Source organism: Aulonocara sp. 'chitande type north' Nkhata Bay, linkage group LG16 (genome assembly GCF_057382095.1).
Source record: "Aulonocara sp. 'chitande type north' Nkhata Bay isolate Kocher_YH1m ecotype deep benthic linkage group LG16, A_spYH_male_GT1.1, whole genome shotgun sequence".
Taxonomy (NCBI): Eukaryota; Metazoa; Chordata; class Actinopteri; order Cichliformes; family Cichlidae; genus Aulonocara; species Aulonocara sp. 'chitande type north' Nkhata Bay.
Window position 1 is genome coordinate 25,732,155 of NC_141359.1, and position 18,249 is coordinate 25,750,403.

Sequence of the window (18,249 nt, forward strand, 5' to 3'; positions counted from 1 at the left end):
AAATGACAGCAATGAAGCCTAAAGCGTTTCCTCCTCCGCATCCACGCACACATAATCCTGTTTTTATTTGTTTATCAGCCACCATGGTTTCTGTCATGAAATGATTTTGTTCTTTCACAACAGAGAATAAATGCTCGCGCGCCTTTATCTGGGCTTTTATCATACTTGGTGAGCATCTGACCACTACATCACTAGAAGTGACAGTGTGTTTAGCTCTTGTGGGAATACTTCACAAAACTGACAAGCAATTAGCTCTGTTATGCTTTGGGCTGTTTATTATCAAGAGAGAGAAATTGGCCTCTTTTGCAGGACTCTGTTATTGTCGCTATCCTAAGAAGGAGGGAAATGTAGCAATCTGTAACAAGAGGGGTTTTAATTCGGATGATGGCTGTACATTAAATGCATGCTTTTGATTGCCAGATTTTGACAATGGCAACAAATAGAAGATGACAGCTAATGTCTCATGATGGCTGTAAGCCAAACAATTTGAAAATATTTTTCCCATAGCCGCCCGGGTTTCTTCATTGTTTCTGACAGGCTCGAGCCATCTCTTCATTGTTACTGTCACTTATTACACCTTAAATTCCTTAATTTACAGCCCACAGCAGTGTAATATGAGTGACAGTTGGTGTAATTATTTCCTCCTTTTTGTGTGTTCCTTTTTATTTTTTTATTTATAAAGCCCCTCAATTCCACGGATTCTGTGAAGCAAGTTTTCTCTCAGCGACCAAAGAGCCAAAGCTGGTAAAAACAAAAAGAAAACAAAAACAGAAAATCACAATTAAGCGTCCACTTCACTGTTGCTGACACCACCTGAATTATAGTCGTATCAGTGAGCTGTTTTCTCTCCACATCAGCAGTAGCAACATGTTCCTGAACCTTTATCCTAACGGAGCGATCAACGGTGCAGTTCAGGATGCCCCTCTGGCCCTCATCACTAAGCCCCGCATCCAGAGCAGCACCCCCAACAGCAAGCCTCTCTTAGCAGCCACCAGTCCTCCCTGCTCCATGCCTATCAACTTGAGCACTGGCACCAAGGAAATGTTGGACAGCTCCGCCTCCCCTCTTAAGACTTCTGCTTCATCGGAACCCAGATCAAGGAAAACTACCCAGACGCTGCATTCGGGAAGGAGCCTCACCAGAACCAACACATCCTGTCTGCCTGTAGATTTGGTCAGAGGCAGTGAGCCTGATATCCACAGCAGCAAAAACTCGGACGACTCTTTAGGGGACGATTACGATGAGGATGAGGATGAAGATTCTGGGAGCAGTTTTTCAGGTTAGATTAATTAGACCTGTCTTTTAATTAAATAAAGAATAACATTATCATACTTTATTGCTGATAGAAGCTGTGAAATATGAGCTAGGTCCTGGAAATTAGCTGTGCTCAGTGTGGTTTGAATGTGTGTGGACTGTTAATTAGGTAATAATTTATCTCTCTCTGTATGTGGCACACTGGAATCCCCCACAGAGTCAGAGAGCATCCTGGGGAGCGACTCTGATGCCTTTGAGGATGATGTCAAGGAGTCCGTTGAGACAGAAGCAGATAGCGATGCAGAAAGAAGTCCTCTGAAACTAGCTCAAACCTCATTGTCTACTCAAAAGTCTTCCTCGAGCCTCTCAGCCACCCCCTCCCTGCTCAACATCCAGATTACCAAACCTCCAAGTCTACATAGTAGTTTTTTCAGCCCCACCACCAGCACCGGAGCAATGGGCAAACAAAGTGCACCATCGCCACCCTTCACATTTGCTTCGCAGCCAGGTAATAAATAATAAATCCATAATCCAGATGAAATATCAATCTGATATGAAACTCAGCTACAATTCAGGCTTCAGTGAGAGGAGAGGACGCATTTTGAAGTAAAATATAATTAACGATCTTGTCAACAAACTTGTAAAGTAAAAATATAGCATATTTTACTCAATACTGCATATGCTACTTGTACTGCTGAACCTCTGGGGCATCTGAGGTTTGCACCCTCCTACAAAACATTAAAATGCTGTTTTGTGTGGTGTTGCGTATCGATACCCACATGCGGACTGTAGTTTAATACTGAAAACCGTTAGCCACAACAGGCATCAAATATGTCTCCTTGAAGCAGGATTTATAGTTTAACGGATGGCGGGTCTGCTCAGGTCCCTCAGAAGGCGAGAAAAGCGCTGAGTCATTTCTCCTGTTTTCTAGGATCGGGGAGGAGGAGGAGGGTTACGGATGAGAGAGTTCTGCGATTGCCTCTTGAGTTTGGGTGAGAGTTTGAGCCTGCACTTTGTATCAAAAGAGCCAGATAAAGGTTTGATATTCTGACCATGCCCAATTTGTTCTCAGTGTCATATTTGCTGTAGTGTTGGTGTTTAGGCTGTAGGTGTTAAAGTAAAATGTCAGCTCACTGATGGCTGAAAAGTGACCTTTCGCACATCAGCTGCAGCTAACTTTTTCTTGGTGGAGCAGCTTAAAACACACAGTATGGGCACCAACAGACAGTGCAGTTATATTTGCAGGTCTGCCACATCAGTTAAATATTAGAGTTTTCAGTTAAACCTAAATTAATATGACATATTTATTCTTTTAACAAATCATTCTCTCCTTTACCATGTAATTTTAAGATTTTGCTGACTTGTGTAAACAAGACACACTGGAGATTAAAGTGGTAATCGTGAGGTAAAGACTGCAGCTGGTACTCAAAAAAACCTTCCAGATTTGAATGCGGTGACATCTTCATCAATATCCAAATAGAAGCAGACCACAAAAATATACCTTCTCTCCTTTGGGGACTTTGTGAGTAATACATCATAGTGGGATGGAAATTAAATGAGGCCTGTCAGTTGGACAGCAGTTGGGGTTTAATTGCATCCAGCCTCAAAACAGACATGCAACATTAGCAGCTCCCTGCCCACAAATTCTGCAGGCTTGAACGAGGACAGCCTTTCATCTTGTAGGGATGTTTTTCATTACCAGGTTCACAGGAAGCAGAGGCCGCAAAGCTATATTTCAGCCTAGTTTTGCTGTCTGGGATACGATCCTACATGTGTTTTCTGTAAGCTGTAGTCCAGTGGAGCTCATGGGAACTGCTGGGCTAGCCAGTGACCATTTATTTACACTCTGGTGAACAACAAGGCCACAGACTACACTGTGAGCATCAATTCTATATTAACTATGTTTTACTCGGTGTCTTTTTGTTTTGTTTTTTTCCATTCAGGTGGCAGAGAGAGACACGCATCAGGACTGTAGCGGGGCGTCTACAAGGCGAGGTGGCTTACTTTGCACCGTGTGGGAAAAAGCTCCGACAGTATCCTGATGTAGTGAAGGTAGTGGTATTTTCTGAGAAGTGGATTTAGAGCTTTTAATGATTGCATGTACTAATCAGACTGTTGAAGGATTATGTAACGTTTGGTGGTTCCTACCTATGGATTAATTAGTGTGTGTTATTCTTTTGTCTGCAGTACTTAATCAGGAATGGAATAACTGAAATCTCACGAGACAACTTCAGCTTTAGTACAAAAATTAAAGTTGGGGATTTCTATGAAGCCAGAGAAGGGCCCGAGGTAAAGGCTTCTACTTTTTCATGTTCGTTTCTTACAGACGTGAGCTCACAGTAACAACAGTGATTATTATATGTGCAATCTTTGGTGTACAGTTAGTAGCTTTTGTTAATTTTAGCCTCTCAGTGCTGATTTTGCAGAACATTTCAGCTAATCAGAAAATTGCAAATAAATTTATGTGAAAGTTGCATTTTTAAACCCAGCATCTTTGGAAGGTTATAGAAATGGACTAAAATCAAAATGACCCTGTATATGGAGTTTATAGCGCTAAGCTAGCCATTTTTATCCTTCTGCTTGTATCTACTTCAAATTACCCAGGGTTTACAGTGGTTCCTACTGGCTGAGGATGAGATTGCTCCCAGCATCATAGCGATGGATGGGAGGCGCAGCCGGCGCACAAAGTCTGAGCACCAGCCGACAGGTGATAGCACTGGGGCTATACAGTGGAAACCTTATCCTCTAAATGGTGGTGAAAATAACTTCCAAGATGTCTCTGATGCCAAGTTACTTCGTAAGCTGGAAGCTCAAGGTCAGTTAACGTGGAAAAATGTTTCCATGGCACCTGTTAAAGGTGGGCTTTAGACTGCCAGGAGACTCAGAAATCATTGATAACCTTTTGGGAACCCAGAATTCTTATCAGAAATTTCTTCACAGTAATTTTAATTAACTTCAGAGTTTAAATTATAGTTAAAGTCTAACTAAATTAGACTTTATGCAGCTTCATGCAGCTTTCCATGTTACTGATAATAACTATTAGCATTAGAAGTTGTTTTAAAGTCAGTGCAAGCTGGAAGAAGTGGGTAAACTTTGAATGTCTTAATTTGGAAAATGTCCTTTAGGTGCAAAGGCCTCCATCACGTTTTCTTATAGCTTAGTTCCAGAACAGTGAGGATGAAGTTTGACCATTCCTGCCTGCAGAACTGTTAGAGTTCATCAGCATTTTCTGATTGATCAGTTCATGTCACAGCATCTCAGCTGGGTTGAGGTCAGGACGCTGACATGGCTTTCCAAAATATGAACATGGTTCTTTTCCATTCAGTCTCTGTTTGATTTATTTAAGTGCCTTGATCTTCCTTTTTCCAGTTGAGGTAGCGGAACAGCTTTCAGACTACATTGCTCCCTTCACCATGTTTCACATTTGGGAGTGCACAATGGCATTTGGTCCTCCAAACATTGATAACGTGCAAAAAAAGGGGTTGTTTTTTTTTTTTTTTTTGTCACAACTGAGACATTTTTGCCTCAGTTGGGCCTTTTCTACACAGAATGTACACAAAGAAATGTGAAGCATCCAGTTAAGCTTTTTGCACTGCTGTGTTTTTATTGGTGTCCAGTGGTTTCATTTGTGGTTTTCTGCTGGTATTGCCTGTTACCCTTCGACTGCTTTTTACTTTTTACTGCTTTCAGGGATTGCGTGTTTTGATCTTGGTGTGATCTTCGCAAGGCTCTCATGCCTGGGATGGATGGCAACAGTCCTGCATTTCCTCAATTTGTCCATCTTTTTGGACCATTTGTCTTAAATTTGACAGATTAAAATTTCAGGTCTTTAAAAATGCTTGAAAATCTCGTGATCGAGGCAGGCTTCACATCAAAAATTTTGTTTGAAAACAGTAGGCTTTGTCTGTATTTATATGCCTTTATAAACCTGGTAACTGTTCCTACTTCATGCTTAAAGACATATCGAGTGTTTTGCTGTTTGATTTGCTGTCAACAAGATTTGTTGTCTTATTGGACAGCCACAAATGGGTTTGACTCTTAGTCTCCGACCTAAACTTCCAGTTGTGATTACACCTTTAAAATCAGCCTACTCTGTTGTTTGCATTTATGGCAGTGCTTAAATTCTCCAGTTAGCTTGTCACAAAAAACTGTCTCTGTAGGTTGTTTAGAGTGATTTGGCAGGTACAGTGGGGCAAAAAAGTATTTAGTCAGCCACCGATTGTGCAAGTTCCCCCACCTAAAATGATGACAGAGGTCAGTAATTTGCACCAGAGGTACCCTTCAACTGTGAGAGACAGAATGTGAAAAAAAACAAAAACAAAAAAAAAACCATGAATCCACATGGTAGGATTTGTAAAGAATTTATTCGTAAATCAGGGTGGAAAATAAGTATTTGGTCAATAACAAAAATACAACTCAATACTTTGTAACATAACCTTTGTTGGCAATAACAGAGGTCAAACGTTTACTATAGGTCTTTACCAGGTTTGCACACACAGTAGCTGGTATTTTGGCCCATTCCTCCATGCAGATCTTCTCGAGAGCAGTGATGTTTTGGGGCTGTCGCCAAGCAACACGGACTTTCAACTCCCGCCACAGATTTTCTATGGGGTTGAGGTCTGGAGACTGGCTAGGCCACTCCAGGACTTTCAAATGCTTCTTACGGAGCCACTCCTTTGTTGCCCGGGCGGTGTGTTTTGGATCATTGTCATGTTGGAAGACCCAGCCTCGTTTCATCTTCAAAGTTCTCACTGATGGAAGGAGGTTTTGGCTCAAAATGTCACGATACATGGCCCCATTCATTCTGTCCTTAACACGGATCAGTCGTCCTGTCCCCTTGGCAGAAAAACAGCCCCATAGCATGATGTTTCCACCCCCATGCTTCACAGTAGGTATGGTGTTCTTGGGATGCAACTCAGTATTCTTCTTCCTCCAAACACGACGAGTTGAGTTTATACCAAAAAGTTCTACTTTGGTTTCATCTGACCACATGACATTCTCCCAATCCTCTGCTGTATCATCCATGTGCTCTCTGGCAAACTTCAGACGGGCCTGGACATGCACTGGCTTCAGCAGCGGAACACGTCTGGCACTGCGGGATTTGATTCCCTGCCGTTGTAGTGTGTTACTGATGGTGACCTTTGTTACTTTGGTCCCAGCTCTCTGCAGGTCATTCACCAGGTCCCCCTGTGTGGTTCTGGGATCTTTGCTCACCGTTCTCATGATCATTTTGACCCCACGGGATGAGATCTTGCGTGGAGCCCCAGATCGAGGGAGATTATCAGTGGTCTTGTATGTCTTCCATTTTCTGATGATTGCTCCCACAGTTGATTTTTTCACACCAAGCTGCTTGCCTATTGTAGATTCACTCTTCTCAGTCTGGTGCAGGTCTACAATACTTTTCCTGGTGTCCTTCGAAAGCTCTTTGGTCTTGGCCATGGCGGAGTTTGGAGTCTGACTGTTTGAGGCTGTGGACAGGTGTCTTTTATACAGATGATGAGTTCAAACAGGTGCCATTCATACAGGTAACGAGTGGGGGACAGAAAAGCTTCTTACAGAAGACGTTACAGGTCTGTGAGGGCCAGAGATTTTCCTTGTTTGAGGTGACCAAATACTTATTTTCCACCCTGATTTACGAATAAATTCTTTACAAATCCTACCATGTGAATTCATGGATTTTTTTTTTCACATTCTGTCTCTCACAGTTGAAGTGTACCTCTGGTGCAAATTACTGACCTCTGTCATCATTTTAAGTGGGGGAACTTGCACAATCGGTGGCTGACTAAATACTTTTTTGCCCCACTGTATGTGTAGGTCAGGTTTTTCTAATATTTTGAGGACCTTACGGCACGTGTGATTTCATGCTTCATATTTTATATTTCATCATGTTGCAGAAATAGCACGACAGGCAGCTCAGATCAAAATGATGAGAAAACTAGAGAAACAGGCTATAGCGCAAGCCGCAAAGGAGGCAAAGAAACAACAAGGTAAACTTCTGTCGTCAAATCAGACTCATTTGAAACACTAGATGACGTGCTTTGTGCAGATCAGATTTTCATGTGTTTTTCAGCAATAATGGCTGCTGAGGAGAGGAGGAAAAAGAGGGAACAGCTGAAGATTCTTAAACAGCAAGTAAGGATTTATGTTTAATTTTCCACGCAGAGCTTGAGCCACTCTGCTCTTTACACACTCCAAGGTGAAAAGGTTTTAAGCACACTTGAATAGCTTTGAAACCGTACAAGAAAGTTGCTGTTCTCCACAATGCTGCACCTTTCTCATCTGCATAGAGCCACTGTACGTCTTCATCCCCGCACCGTGCTCCCCTCCACCGCTCTATAACATGCATGACTTAATAGTTAATTCATTTGATCTCGCCCTCATCCTTTTACCAGGAGAAGATCAAGCGCATTCAGCAAATTCGTATGGAGAAAGAACTCCGTGCACAGCAAATTCTTGAGGTTTGTCCTGAAAGTTATTGCAGAAACATTCTTAAACACTTCCTCTCTGCTGTTGATAGGATTTATAGGAAGAAGAAAAAAAGCAACCAAAGGCTATTCCTAAATTATGTGGTCCTACTTTTAGTCAGTACATGTGACTAATGCTTAATTGGTTTTTTGCAAAAAGTGCCATTGAATATGAAAATCTCCTCAGACCATGCTGGAGCTTAATGCAAAATACAGTATTTCATTAAGAAAGAGGTGGACCAGAGTTTACCGTGGCTAGGTGAAATACCTACTTTGCATTCCCTCACTAATAGAAGCTGTGAATATTTTAGCCTTCATAAATCAAATTTCAGTTGACACGCTTGGCAAGTGGCTCTTAACAGGATTTCATTGGGGCTATAATTACTGATAGAAATTTTGCTTAATTTATTCTCACTGCCTGCTGGTGTTTAATAATAACCACTGCCATTTTGTCTTTCAGTCTTAATTGGAGGAAATAATTATCTCATTGCTCAAGATTTCAGTCTGTTAGATTTGATATTATCAGGGAGCCGCTGGCTTTAAGTAGACTGACAAACGGCAATCTTGGATGTAACAAGGAAATCACTCAGTTTTAAAGTTTTCTCTGTGTGATGTCTTAGTTGAAAATGAGTCAATATATTAGTCAAAAGCATTTGATAGATATCTCAAAGGTTTGCTTCAGTTAATAGCATCTTTTGTTTGTGCTTGAATGAGTGCATCGGGTCTGTTTTGCGCTTGCAGGAAAAGAGAAAAAAAAGGGAAGCGGCGGCGAGTGCCAGGATACTGGAAGCTGAGAAACGTAACAAGGTGAGAGGAGGTTAATGAGCTAACCTTTGTTTTGATTTGAACGTCTGTCGCTGCTTACGTAATGTTTTTGGTTTTTGCCTTGTAGTTTAAAAAGCACTGCATTCCAAACGCATGTATAAATGAACACATGATTACGTGTGTTATGTTTCCTTTCCACTTGAACTAATTTTGTTTGTAAAGGAGAGGGAGATGCGAAGACTACAAGCCGTCATACTGAAGCACCAGGTATTGTTGCCTAAGTCACACGCGTTGGAAATTTCTTATATTAGTTTAAATTTTTTTGTAATGTGTAATTTTTCTGTTTCTTAATATTTTGACAACTCTTTCTGCCAGGAGTTGGAGAGACATAGACTAGATATGGTATGAGTATGCTTCTGTGTGTTTTGACAACGTATTGTGAATGTGTTGTGTTATATGGCTGCCATCGCAACAATGGTTAACTCCTAGTTTTTGCTGTAGTCAAACAACATCCGTCTGCATGGCTTTTCTAGTACAGTGCACCGCTTATGTCTGCACTATTGATCTCTCAGATACACACATCCATTATCTGCCCAGAATGATCACGAATGAATGCAACGCACTCTAATAAATATTTCTATTGCACTGTTTGTTTTGAAACGATGTCATGTGTCTGCTTTCGTCCTTTTTATGCGTATATGATTGTATAGATATGCAGCAATAATAATATATAATCTCCATGATGTCTTGGTACTTTAATATGATGTGGTTCATCAGTTTAGTGGAGATGCATTCATTATTTTGCTCGTCGCTGCAAAACAATATCTGCTGCTTGCGGTTAAAACTCTCAGCCTGCTTCTCGCCAACACGCTCAGATTAATTTTGTAATGGCTGTGTCTAACACTGAGCTTATGCTTTGTGTATGCATCACTGCCCTCATTTGCTTTTTGTTTATCGCCGTGTCCCATTTTGTTTAACCGTTCCATACAATGTACAATGTGCAACACGCGCCGACTGTTACGTCTTTGTGCGTGTCATCAGGAATGACATCTGTGAACAAATGTCTTTCTTTGAAAATGATATAATCTGCGCGTCTGTGTTCTACCAGGAGAGGGAAAGACGCAGGCAGCACATGATACTCATGAAGGCTGTCGAGGCCCGCAAGAAGGCGGAGGTGAGTAACTGCTGATGTATCACAGCTTGTTTTTGCAGACTTGCTGAAGGAAGGATGAGTGAAACAAGGAAAGTTCAGCAGTCTGCTATGATGGGACATAGTACCATATGTACAGGGGCATAGGCGTGCAACGATACACAAAATTCACGGTTCGGTTCGATACTTTGGTGTCACGGTTCGATATTTTTTTCAATACAAAAAAATGTTCATGCTTTTTTAATTTGTCATTTATTAAAATTAATTTATTAAAATGGGCTATATTCTCAGCAGCATATTAAACATATCAGGTCCCCATAAGGAGAATCATGTGCTAACGGCTGTCTAAATGACTCGGGTAAAGTTTGTAGCATGCGTGCTTGTTGTTTTTTGTCTGCTTCCACTTGTCTTTGCACTAGGATGATGTCGGAGTAAATGTGCAGTGATATTCATTTTGTTCCCACTAGTGCTGTCAGCGTTAATCTGAAATGACGTTAACGCCACAACACGGCAAATCTCCGTTAACGAGCTACCGCGGATCGCCCCGTGCGTGGGGCTGGACGGCGTCAACACGTTAACGGGCAAACTGCGCTAACGCAGTAGTTCCCACTAGAGATGGACCGATCCGATATTACGTATCGGTATCGGTCCGATACTGACCTAAATTACTGGATCGGATATCGGAGAAAAATAAAAAATGTAATCCGATCCATTAAATATCACGAAAGCACCTCACAAAACTTGCAACACGCCGTAACTCACCTCAGAACGTTAGCACGTCGGAGCAGTATGCATCACGTGATAGAGCGGCTGTGGCATGCGGGACCTGTCGGTGGTCTGGATAGCATGTGGAGCTTCGCTAGCAACCCGGCATTTCATCTCCGACAAAGTTATCCCCGAGAGAAGTAAAGCAAGTGTGTAAGTCCATCTCTGAATGTTTGTAAAGCATTCCTGCGTTAAGCTTACCAAACGATATATGGAGCGACTGCCTCTTCTTGCTGCTACTTCAATCATGAAACTGCTTAATGATCAGCTGATCGGCTTTTCTGTCGCGAGTCCGTCTCTCTGGTTTGTTTTTGGCCCACTTTGCACCAGAAAGAGGAAACCAGCAGCTGAACAACAGCAGCACGTTTAAGCTTGATCAGCTGTTGTTAGAATTTATTTATTATTACTTTCTACTCGAGGATCTTTTTCTACGTAGCTGACGGCTGGTAACTGTGCAGGGGCGGATCTAGCAAAGTTTAGCCAGGGGGGCTGATAGGGCATTAACAGGGAAAAGGGGGCACAAAGACATACTTTTCTTTCTTATTCTCATTTAAAATGTCGAGCTTTTAATAAATAATTATCTGACACCCAAAGTTTTAATTTGATGTAAAATGAATAGAAGTCCATTACTGTATATAGTGACTATTAAGTCTAATATATATACCCTAGTAAGCTATCTGTGCAGTCTGCAATTTTGTTGAAGAAAGATGTTGAATCTATTTAATATTTCTTGAAAAAGAATTGATTTCTGTGCTTTTTTTTTTTTCACACTGCATCAAATTAAGGTTGATTACGTTGATTAAGCATCATGAGGTGGAGCGTGAGGGGTGGTTCCCTATTTTTTATTTATTTATTTTTGTTGTTGCTGGGAGTTGGAACCCTATTAGTTAGGTTGCTTAATATTTACGCTAAGTACTCTTTAAAATACCAGAATAGGGAGGATGGTGTAGGTTTAAGTTTATTAGATTGATCAGTATTGCTGAACTATGAAATATATATTTTTTTGCATACAGGTATAACAGAATAGCTTTAGTGTAGTTGTTGTTTTAAACTTGAGTATGAACTTATACAAAATGCAGCAAGATATTTAAAAAACAGTTTTGTTGATTAAAAAACACTATATCGGATTCATATCGGTATCGGCAGATATCCAAATTTATGATATCGGTATCGGACATAAAAAAGTGGTATCGTGCCATCTCTAGTTCCCACCCATGTAATTGAGCATTGCGTGGCACATCCAACATACTGTTTTACTTTTGTCCATGACGCGCTTACCATCAGGGTCATGCTTCACATGAAGACCAAAATAGTTCCAAAGGCCAGATCTGAATGAGGGTGCAGGAGATTCAATTTGCCATGTTGCAAGGAGCTTAGCTTCTGTCTTGCTAGCTTGCGCTGCGCTCAGTGGATCTGTGCTCGACAGTGCAGCCTAGGCGGAGTAGTCGAACGCAGATCCACTGAGCTCTCAACACAGACAGCATCGTCAGAAGAAAAGTTGATCAAATAAATTTAAAAAATTTTATTGTTTGATACATATGCATACCGAACCGAAAGCACTGTATCGAACGGTTCAATATCGATATGAGTATTGTTGCACCCCTAGTATCACATAACGCCAGAAGGGCTTTAAAACAAAAGTTAGTTTTGCCACCGATTCCCAAAATCTGTTCTTCTTTTAGAGAAATAAAAAAAAAACCCAAAAAAACAACCTTTATTTCCAGTTTCTTCTGATTGTGCACTATTATTTGAAACAATCTCTCACAGGTGTCCCGTTATTTTGAGATCTGTTGAAGGCCTTACCATGTGGTCTACATCATGGTTAAATTATTTAGTAACCCTTTTTGACTTGTGGCTGAGAGTGTTATCATCCTGGATGAGACCACTCCTGTCAGAATAGACATGTTCTTAAGAAGAAGGATGTGGAGAAGTGTAAATGCTGTGTTAGACTAACTGCACACAAAGATGGGTTGAGGAAATCTGTTGAATATGGTGTTGTGGTCCCTCTGTGTGCACATAACATGAGGTGTGACTGAATATAAGAGGTGAAGAATAAAATAAATTTCATTCTTAGACTCATGTGTTTGTTGGATTGTGTTTGTGCTTGTTGTTTTGTTGAGCATCTCGTGGAACATCATGTGCGGTCTGTTTATGACTGAATAATTTCATGAGGAACTGGCCATGTAAATGACCAGACATGACAATAAAATTATAAATTCATTCATTCAGTAATGCAGTACACAGTACAAGAAAGCACATGGTGATCCTAAAAGCATTTCTTTTTTCTTTTCTTTTTTGTTCTTCACTTTGTAAATCAGTGTAAATATAAGTATATTGTTTGTAAGGATTTAACTTTCCTTTAGGAGAAGGAACGTCTGAAAAAAGAAAAGAAAGATGAGAAACAGTTGAACAAGGAAAGGAAACTGGAGCTCAGAAGACTAGAACTGGAAAAAGCAAAGGAGCTGAAGAAGCCAAATGAGGACATGTGTTTAGCGGATCATAAGGTATACACACTCTGTGTTAATGTTGGCTGAGATGTTGGCAAATAGAAATAAGAGTTCATATATCCGTCTTGAATAGTGTCCATTTGTCTGAAAGAGCAGATTTCCCACCAGTCCAGTGATCATTTTGATATAGTTATCAACCAGTATTATCATTATTGGAGCTGTGCACATCCTTAAAGATTAGAACTGCTTTTGGTGATTTATGGTATAATTGTTTCACAATCTGTAACAAAACAGATGTTTAAGATCATTTAAAGCATCTGGAATTCATGAAAAGGGTTAAAACGGTGCCACCGTGTGGCTCCTCGTGTTATAACATTGACCAAGTGTTCAAACTAGTCCTTCACTAAAATATGTCTTGGAACATGCACCCCATTTTTAATTTCAAAATCAGAGCAGTTTGCAATAATGTTTTATAAACTGCAATCCAGTAACTATTATAGTTGTATAGTTTTGTGTATAATTTCTGTGTAGGTTTTATCATACTTTAAGTTTTTATTTGCATTTCTTTACAGCCTCTTCCAGAGTTGTCCCGTATCCCTGGTCTGGTATTAGCAGGAAGCACCTTCTCTAACTGCCTGATGGTTTTGCAGTTTCTGCACAGCTTTGGAAAGGTGCTGGGACTGGATTTAAATTCAGACCCGCTCACTATAGGTGACCTTCAAGAAGGGTTACTGAACATTGCGGAAAATATGGAAAAGGTCCAGGACCTGTTGGTGACCATGCTCTCTGCAGCTGTGTGTGATCCTGGGGTACCTGCAGGTCACAAGGTGAATCTGTTGTTGTAATTGCAGTTTGGATTTTTGGAAGTGTAAACGCTTCCTGTGGTGTAAATAACACACACAGACATACAGCACAGACATGCTACTGTGTCCCTTTAAAATGTGGTGTTTCTGATTTTTAAATATTGCATTCTCACTGATTTGGTTATTACAATGCTGAGTGAGCTGTAATAACTAAAGAATTGACAGCAGTGACAGTAGACACGTATAAATGTATAAGGAAATGTTGGCAGCAGCTTACCTTGTAAACAAGACCCAAGCTATTTGCTCCATATGTGTTTTTAACTTCAGAGATCTAAAGTCTTTAGGTGGGTAATTATTGTACTTATGCCCCATTTTAGTTTTAAATCACAAATTTAATTCCTCCCCAGACCATTCCACATTATTGTGTAGTTGGATATAAACATTTCTTTGATTGACTGTACTTAAATGTTCTCCTAAGAAGCTGTTGTGTGCATGCCAAGAGAGATATACAGAGTGTGACTTAATAATCTGCACATCCCAGATGTGACACATCCTGTGAGACACTTAAGCACTTAACATCAGGAAGGGATAATTGCTTGAAAGGACAGTTTTCTATCAGACACCTACAATATTGTGATTTTTTTTTTTTTTTAATTTTTTTTTTTGCGTAAGGCTACAGAACATAAAAAGGAAGTCTCATGTAAGCTTACTGATTTTGTTTTTATTTCATTTTTTTTAAAGAGCAAAACCATCTTGGGGGACCACTTGACTAATGTGGAGATCAACCGGGACAATGTGTCTGAGATTCTGCAGATCTACATGGAGGGTCACTCTGAACAGAAAGAGGTGGCCATGCTGGCTTTTAGTCTCAGGACTAAGCCTTTCCAAGCCCACAGTCCGTCACAGAAGGCCTCTGTTTTAGCATTCCTGGTAAATGAGCTTTGCTGCAGTAAGGCTGTGATCAGGTGAGTGCCCTGCCTCCAACTGAAATTCATGATGTCAGTGTTTTCATTTCACCCCACCTAAAAAAAAAATAATCATAAATAGTAAACTTAATAACCATTGAAGTAAATGCTTCCTTTAAGGGTTTGCATCTTATAGAATAGAATAGAATAGAATTCAACTTTATTGTCATTGCACATGTCACAGGTATAAGGCAACGAAATGCAGTTTGCATCCATCCAGAAGTGCTTTAGCCATGATATAGATATATTACAAATATATATTAGCAATAATATCGATATGTGAGTATATTATAGAAATGGGTCTATTATGATATGTTATAATGTACATGGTATGAAGTATGTAGGTTACTTATGTATGTTATGAATATGCTATAACTGTAAGTATGTACAGGCTGTATATGCATGTTATTATTGTGTGTTTGAGGGTACAGTTGTCCATTGTGTGTGTAGGTGGTTGTGGGTGTGTGTATGTCCAGTCCATGTGTTAACGTGGGTCAGATGTCAGGAGGCAGAGTTCAGGAGTCTGACAGCTGTGGGGAAGAAGCTGTTCCGGTACCTGGTGGTCTTAGTACGGAGGCTCCTGTAGCGCCTCCCAGAGGGCAGGAGGGTGAAGAGTCCATGTGATGGGTGACTGGGGTCTTTGATGATTGTCCCAGCCCTTTTCAGACACCGCTTCCTGTAGATGTCCTTTATGGCAGGAAGTGGTGCTCCGGCGATGCATTGGGCAGTTTTCACGACCCTCTGCAACGCCTTCCGGTCTGAGGCAGAGCAGTTCCCGTACCAGACTGTTATACAGTTGGTCAGGATGCTCTCGATGGTACAGCGATAGAAGTTCACCTGGATGTCTGAGGACAGGTGGTTCTTCCTCAGAGTCCTCAAGAAGAAGAGGCGCTGATGAGCCTTCTTGACCAGCTTGGAGCAGTTGGTCGTCCAGATGAGATCCTCGGAGATGTGAACTCCCAGGAACTTGAAGCTGCTCACACGCTCCACAGCTGTCCCCTTAATGTAGATGGGTGGACGTGGGTCAGCATTCCTCCTGTAGTCCACGATGAGCTCCTTGGTCTTCTCAGTGTTAAGCAGCAGGTTGTTTGTGTCGCAACACTCAGCCAGACGAGTGTGTGTTAATTTTCTTTCTGTGCCTGAGAGTGGAACATTCAGGCTTGTTTTATTCATGGAGTCTTCAGTTTTAATGGAATAGCTGAAGTATTAAAAGGAATATGACAAATCGTGGCCTGATTGACAGTTTCACAAGGTTGCATCAAACTACGTGGCATCAATTTTTTATTAGCTCTACACTTTGAAGCACATCTGGTGCACACTGCAATGCATTGAAAATGCCTCATCCTCTTGCACAAAAAGGTCACTGAAATGTCGGTTTCGACATTTTCTTTTATTTTTTATTTGTTTTTCAGTGAGATCGACAAAAACATAGATTATATGACCAACCTGAGGAAGGATAAGTGGGTTGTTGAGGGAAAGCTTCGGAAGTAAGTATACGTGATTTCGGCTGTTGTTCAAAGATTCTTGTGCATGCACTTGGACATTTTGTGACCAGCACTTACTTTTTTCCTATGTTGTTTTTTTTTTTTCTTCTTTTTTTTTTTTTCCTTTTTTGAAAGACTGAGGAGTATCCACACCAAGAAGACGGGGAAGAAAGACAACAGTTGGGCAGGAGAGAACAACCATGCCTTTGTGCTCGTCAGTGTTCAAAACAAATCCAAGAGGAAAGAAGGGGACAGTGAAGAAGAGGAAGATGAGGACGATGACAGTGAAGACCAAAGAGATGACGAGGAGGAGGAGGAAGAAGAAGCAGGTGGAAAAAGAGGAAAGAAAACAGACATATGTGAAGAGGAGGTCAGTGGAAACATAATGCTGTTAACTTGAGCCTCTGACTAAATCTGTGCTGATTATGGCAATAGTCCACTTTTTTTTCCATGTAGGATGACAGTGTACGCTCTGCCAGCATCGAGGAACTTGAGAAACAGATTGAGAAAACATACAAGGTAAATGAAACCCCAATCTCAAGAATTACTCATAAATGTAAAGTACCCAGGAGTGGTAGAAAAATAATAATAAAAAGATGTGCACACATCAAGGTAGCATTTAACTACACTGAATGGTTGAAATGCTACTAGGTGAACGCAGGAAATAATTGGTTACAATTTACAGATTATTATTTTGAGTACTTAACAGTCACATGATGCATTTTATTCTCATATTTTGACTGATTTGTTTGCCAGAAATAAAATGTAATATGAGGATCTATTATAACAAACCAGCATGAAGTGCACAGCATCGACCACTGAACTGCAAACATGTTCAGTGATTCAAACTTAACACAGCAATGACTCATAAGCAAAACTCTGTTAGTAAGATAAGTACTGAGCAACAAAACAATTTTCATAAATTAGCCTTTAGTTTCCTATAGGAACATGGGTCTCCCTGTACACTTGGTTTGTGGTTACAAATTAGAAGAGTCCTGTTGAAATTCACACATGCAATTGGAATTTTGTGTGCTTAGTGTAGTAAAATGTGGCCTTCATAATGTTTTTTCTCTCTGTTACCACTCCCAGGTTCTGTGTGAGTGGGTTAATAACTTCCTGAACTTTGTGTCTCTCTAGCAACAGAGTCAGATTAGACAGAAGCTGTTTGACTCCTCCCACTTACTGCGCTCTGTGATGATTGGCCAGGACAGATACAAGCGGCGCTACTGGGTCCTTCCACAGTGCAGTGGCATTTTTGTTGAAGGCACTGAGAGCAGTGAAGGTGCAAAACAAAACCAATGTCTCCTTTGGTCGTTGTTTAGTGTGTTTAGGATCAAAATCCTTACTGATTTCTTTTTTGTTTTTAACATTGTTTTCATTTTATGTTACTTAGGCTGTGAAGTGGAGGAGGAGGAGAGAAGAAGACAGTGGGCTACTGAGGTGATCAGAGTAAAAGGGGAGCAGTTGGAACAGACAAATCCGGTGGTCTCCAGCTCCACACAGAGCACAGACAATGATACAGCTAGCCAGCAGGACAAAGACAATCTCTTCCTCCAAAAACCTGGCTCTTTATCTAAGCTCAGCAAACTTCTAGAAGTAGGCAAAATGGGTCAAGATTCAGACATCAATACACAGAACAGTCATTCTTTTAAAGTCCCCACCACGGCTTCTTATCCTTCGTATCCTGCCTCACAGATAGTCCCTACTCAGCAGGGTCTGATGGATAAATTGGACACTGCGGTGCCATTTCTGCTCAGTGCTACTCAGCTGAAAAGTATTCACTGGGTGACCCAGAGTCCTCAGTCCAGCCTTCATTATGACCAGCTGTCCAAGACACTGACTGAAAAAAGCAGCCAGTGGTTTAGCCTATTTCCTCGCTCTCCCTGCGACGAGTCCTCAGTGACCTCTGGTTCCAGTCCACCAGTTTCCTCATCTTCTCCACAACCCATCAGAACCAAATCCCCCTCTTTCCTCTCCACTAACCCCTCAGCTACAGATAGCTACAACACTACTCCTGGGATCAGTAACACAGAATTGCCTATCTTTCAGGTTGGTGGATAACAATAATGCATCTCCATCTCAGATAGAAGGATCAGTTCATGAGTTTTTAGAGCGCTGATAAGTGTTGCAAGAATTAGTCCATATTACATCA

The 18,249-nt window shown here is 40.9% G+C and overlaps 1 protein-coding gene across 14 annotated transcripts in view; it reads left to right on the forward strand.

Moving 5' to 3' along the window:
* The window catches only part of LOC147311660 (bromodomain adjacent to zinc finger domain protein 2B-like), a 51,855-nt gene that overhangs the window by 29,120 nt on the left and 4,486 nt on the right, over window positions 1-18,249 (forward strand). For 6 of the 14 annotated variants that reach the window (XM_086267871.1, XM_086267866.1, XM_086267870.1 and 3 more), the window contains 22 exons: window positions 683-744; window positions 858-1,279; window positions 1,472-1,762; window positions 2,186-2,246; window positions 3,198-3,306; window positions 3,442-3,543; window positions 3,859-4,069; window positions 7,149-7,241; window positions 7,325-7,386; window positions 7,647-7,712; window positions 8,460-8,525; window positions 8,706-8,750; window positions 8,859-8,885; window positions 9,592-9,657; window positions 12,762-12,902; window positions 13,418-13,672; window positions 14,390-14,613; window positions 16,026-16,100; window positions 16,233-16,467; window positions 16,554-16,616; window positions 17,235-17,379; window positions 17,491-18,146. In XM_086267871.1, the coding sequence (XP_086123997.1) occupies window positions 683-744; window positions 858-1,279; window positions 1,472-1,762; window positions 2,186-2,246; window positions 3,198-3,306; window positions 3,442-3,543; window positions 3,859-4,069; window positions 7,149-7,241; window positions 7,325-7,386; window positions 7,647-7,712; window positions 8,460-8,525; window positions 8,706-8,750; window positions 8,859-8,885; window positions 9,592-9,657; window positions 12,762-12,902; window positions 13,418-13,672; window positions 14,390-14,613; window positions 16,026-16,100; window positions 16,233-16,467; window positions 16,554-16,616; window positions 17,235-17,379; window positions 17,491-18,146 (3,477 nt within the window). The remainder of the gene's footprint in view (window positions 1-682; window positions 745-857; window positions 1,280-1,471; window positions 1,763-2,185; window positions 2,247-3,197; window positions 3,307-3,441; window positions 3,544-3,858; window positions 4,070-7,148; window positions 7,242-7,324; window positions 7,387-7,646; window positions 7,713-8,459; window positions 8,526-8,705; window positions 8,751-8,858; window positions 8,886-9,591; window positions 9,658-12,761; window positions 12,903-13,417; window positions 13,673-14,389; window positions 14,614-16,025; window positions 16,101-16,232; window positions 16,468-16,553; window positions 16,617-17,234; window positions 17,380-17,490; window positions 18,147-18,249) is intronic. The other 8 variants (XM_086267879.1, XM_086267869.1, XM_086267868.1 and 5 more) reach the window with 8 other exon arrangements.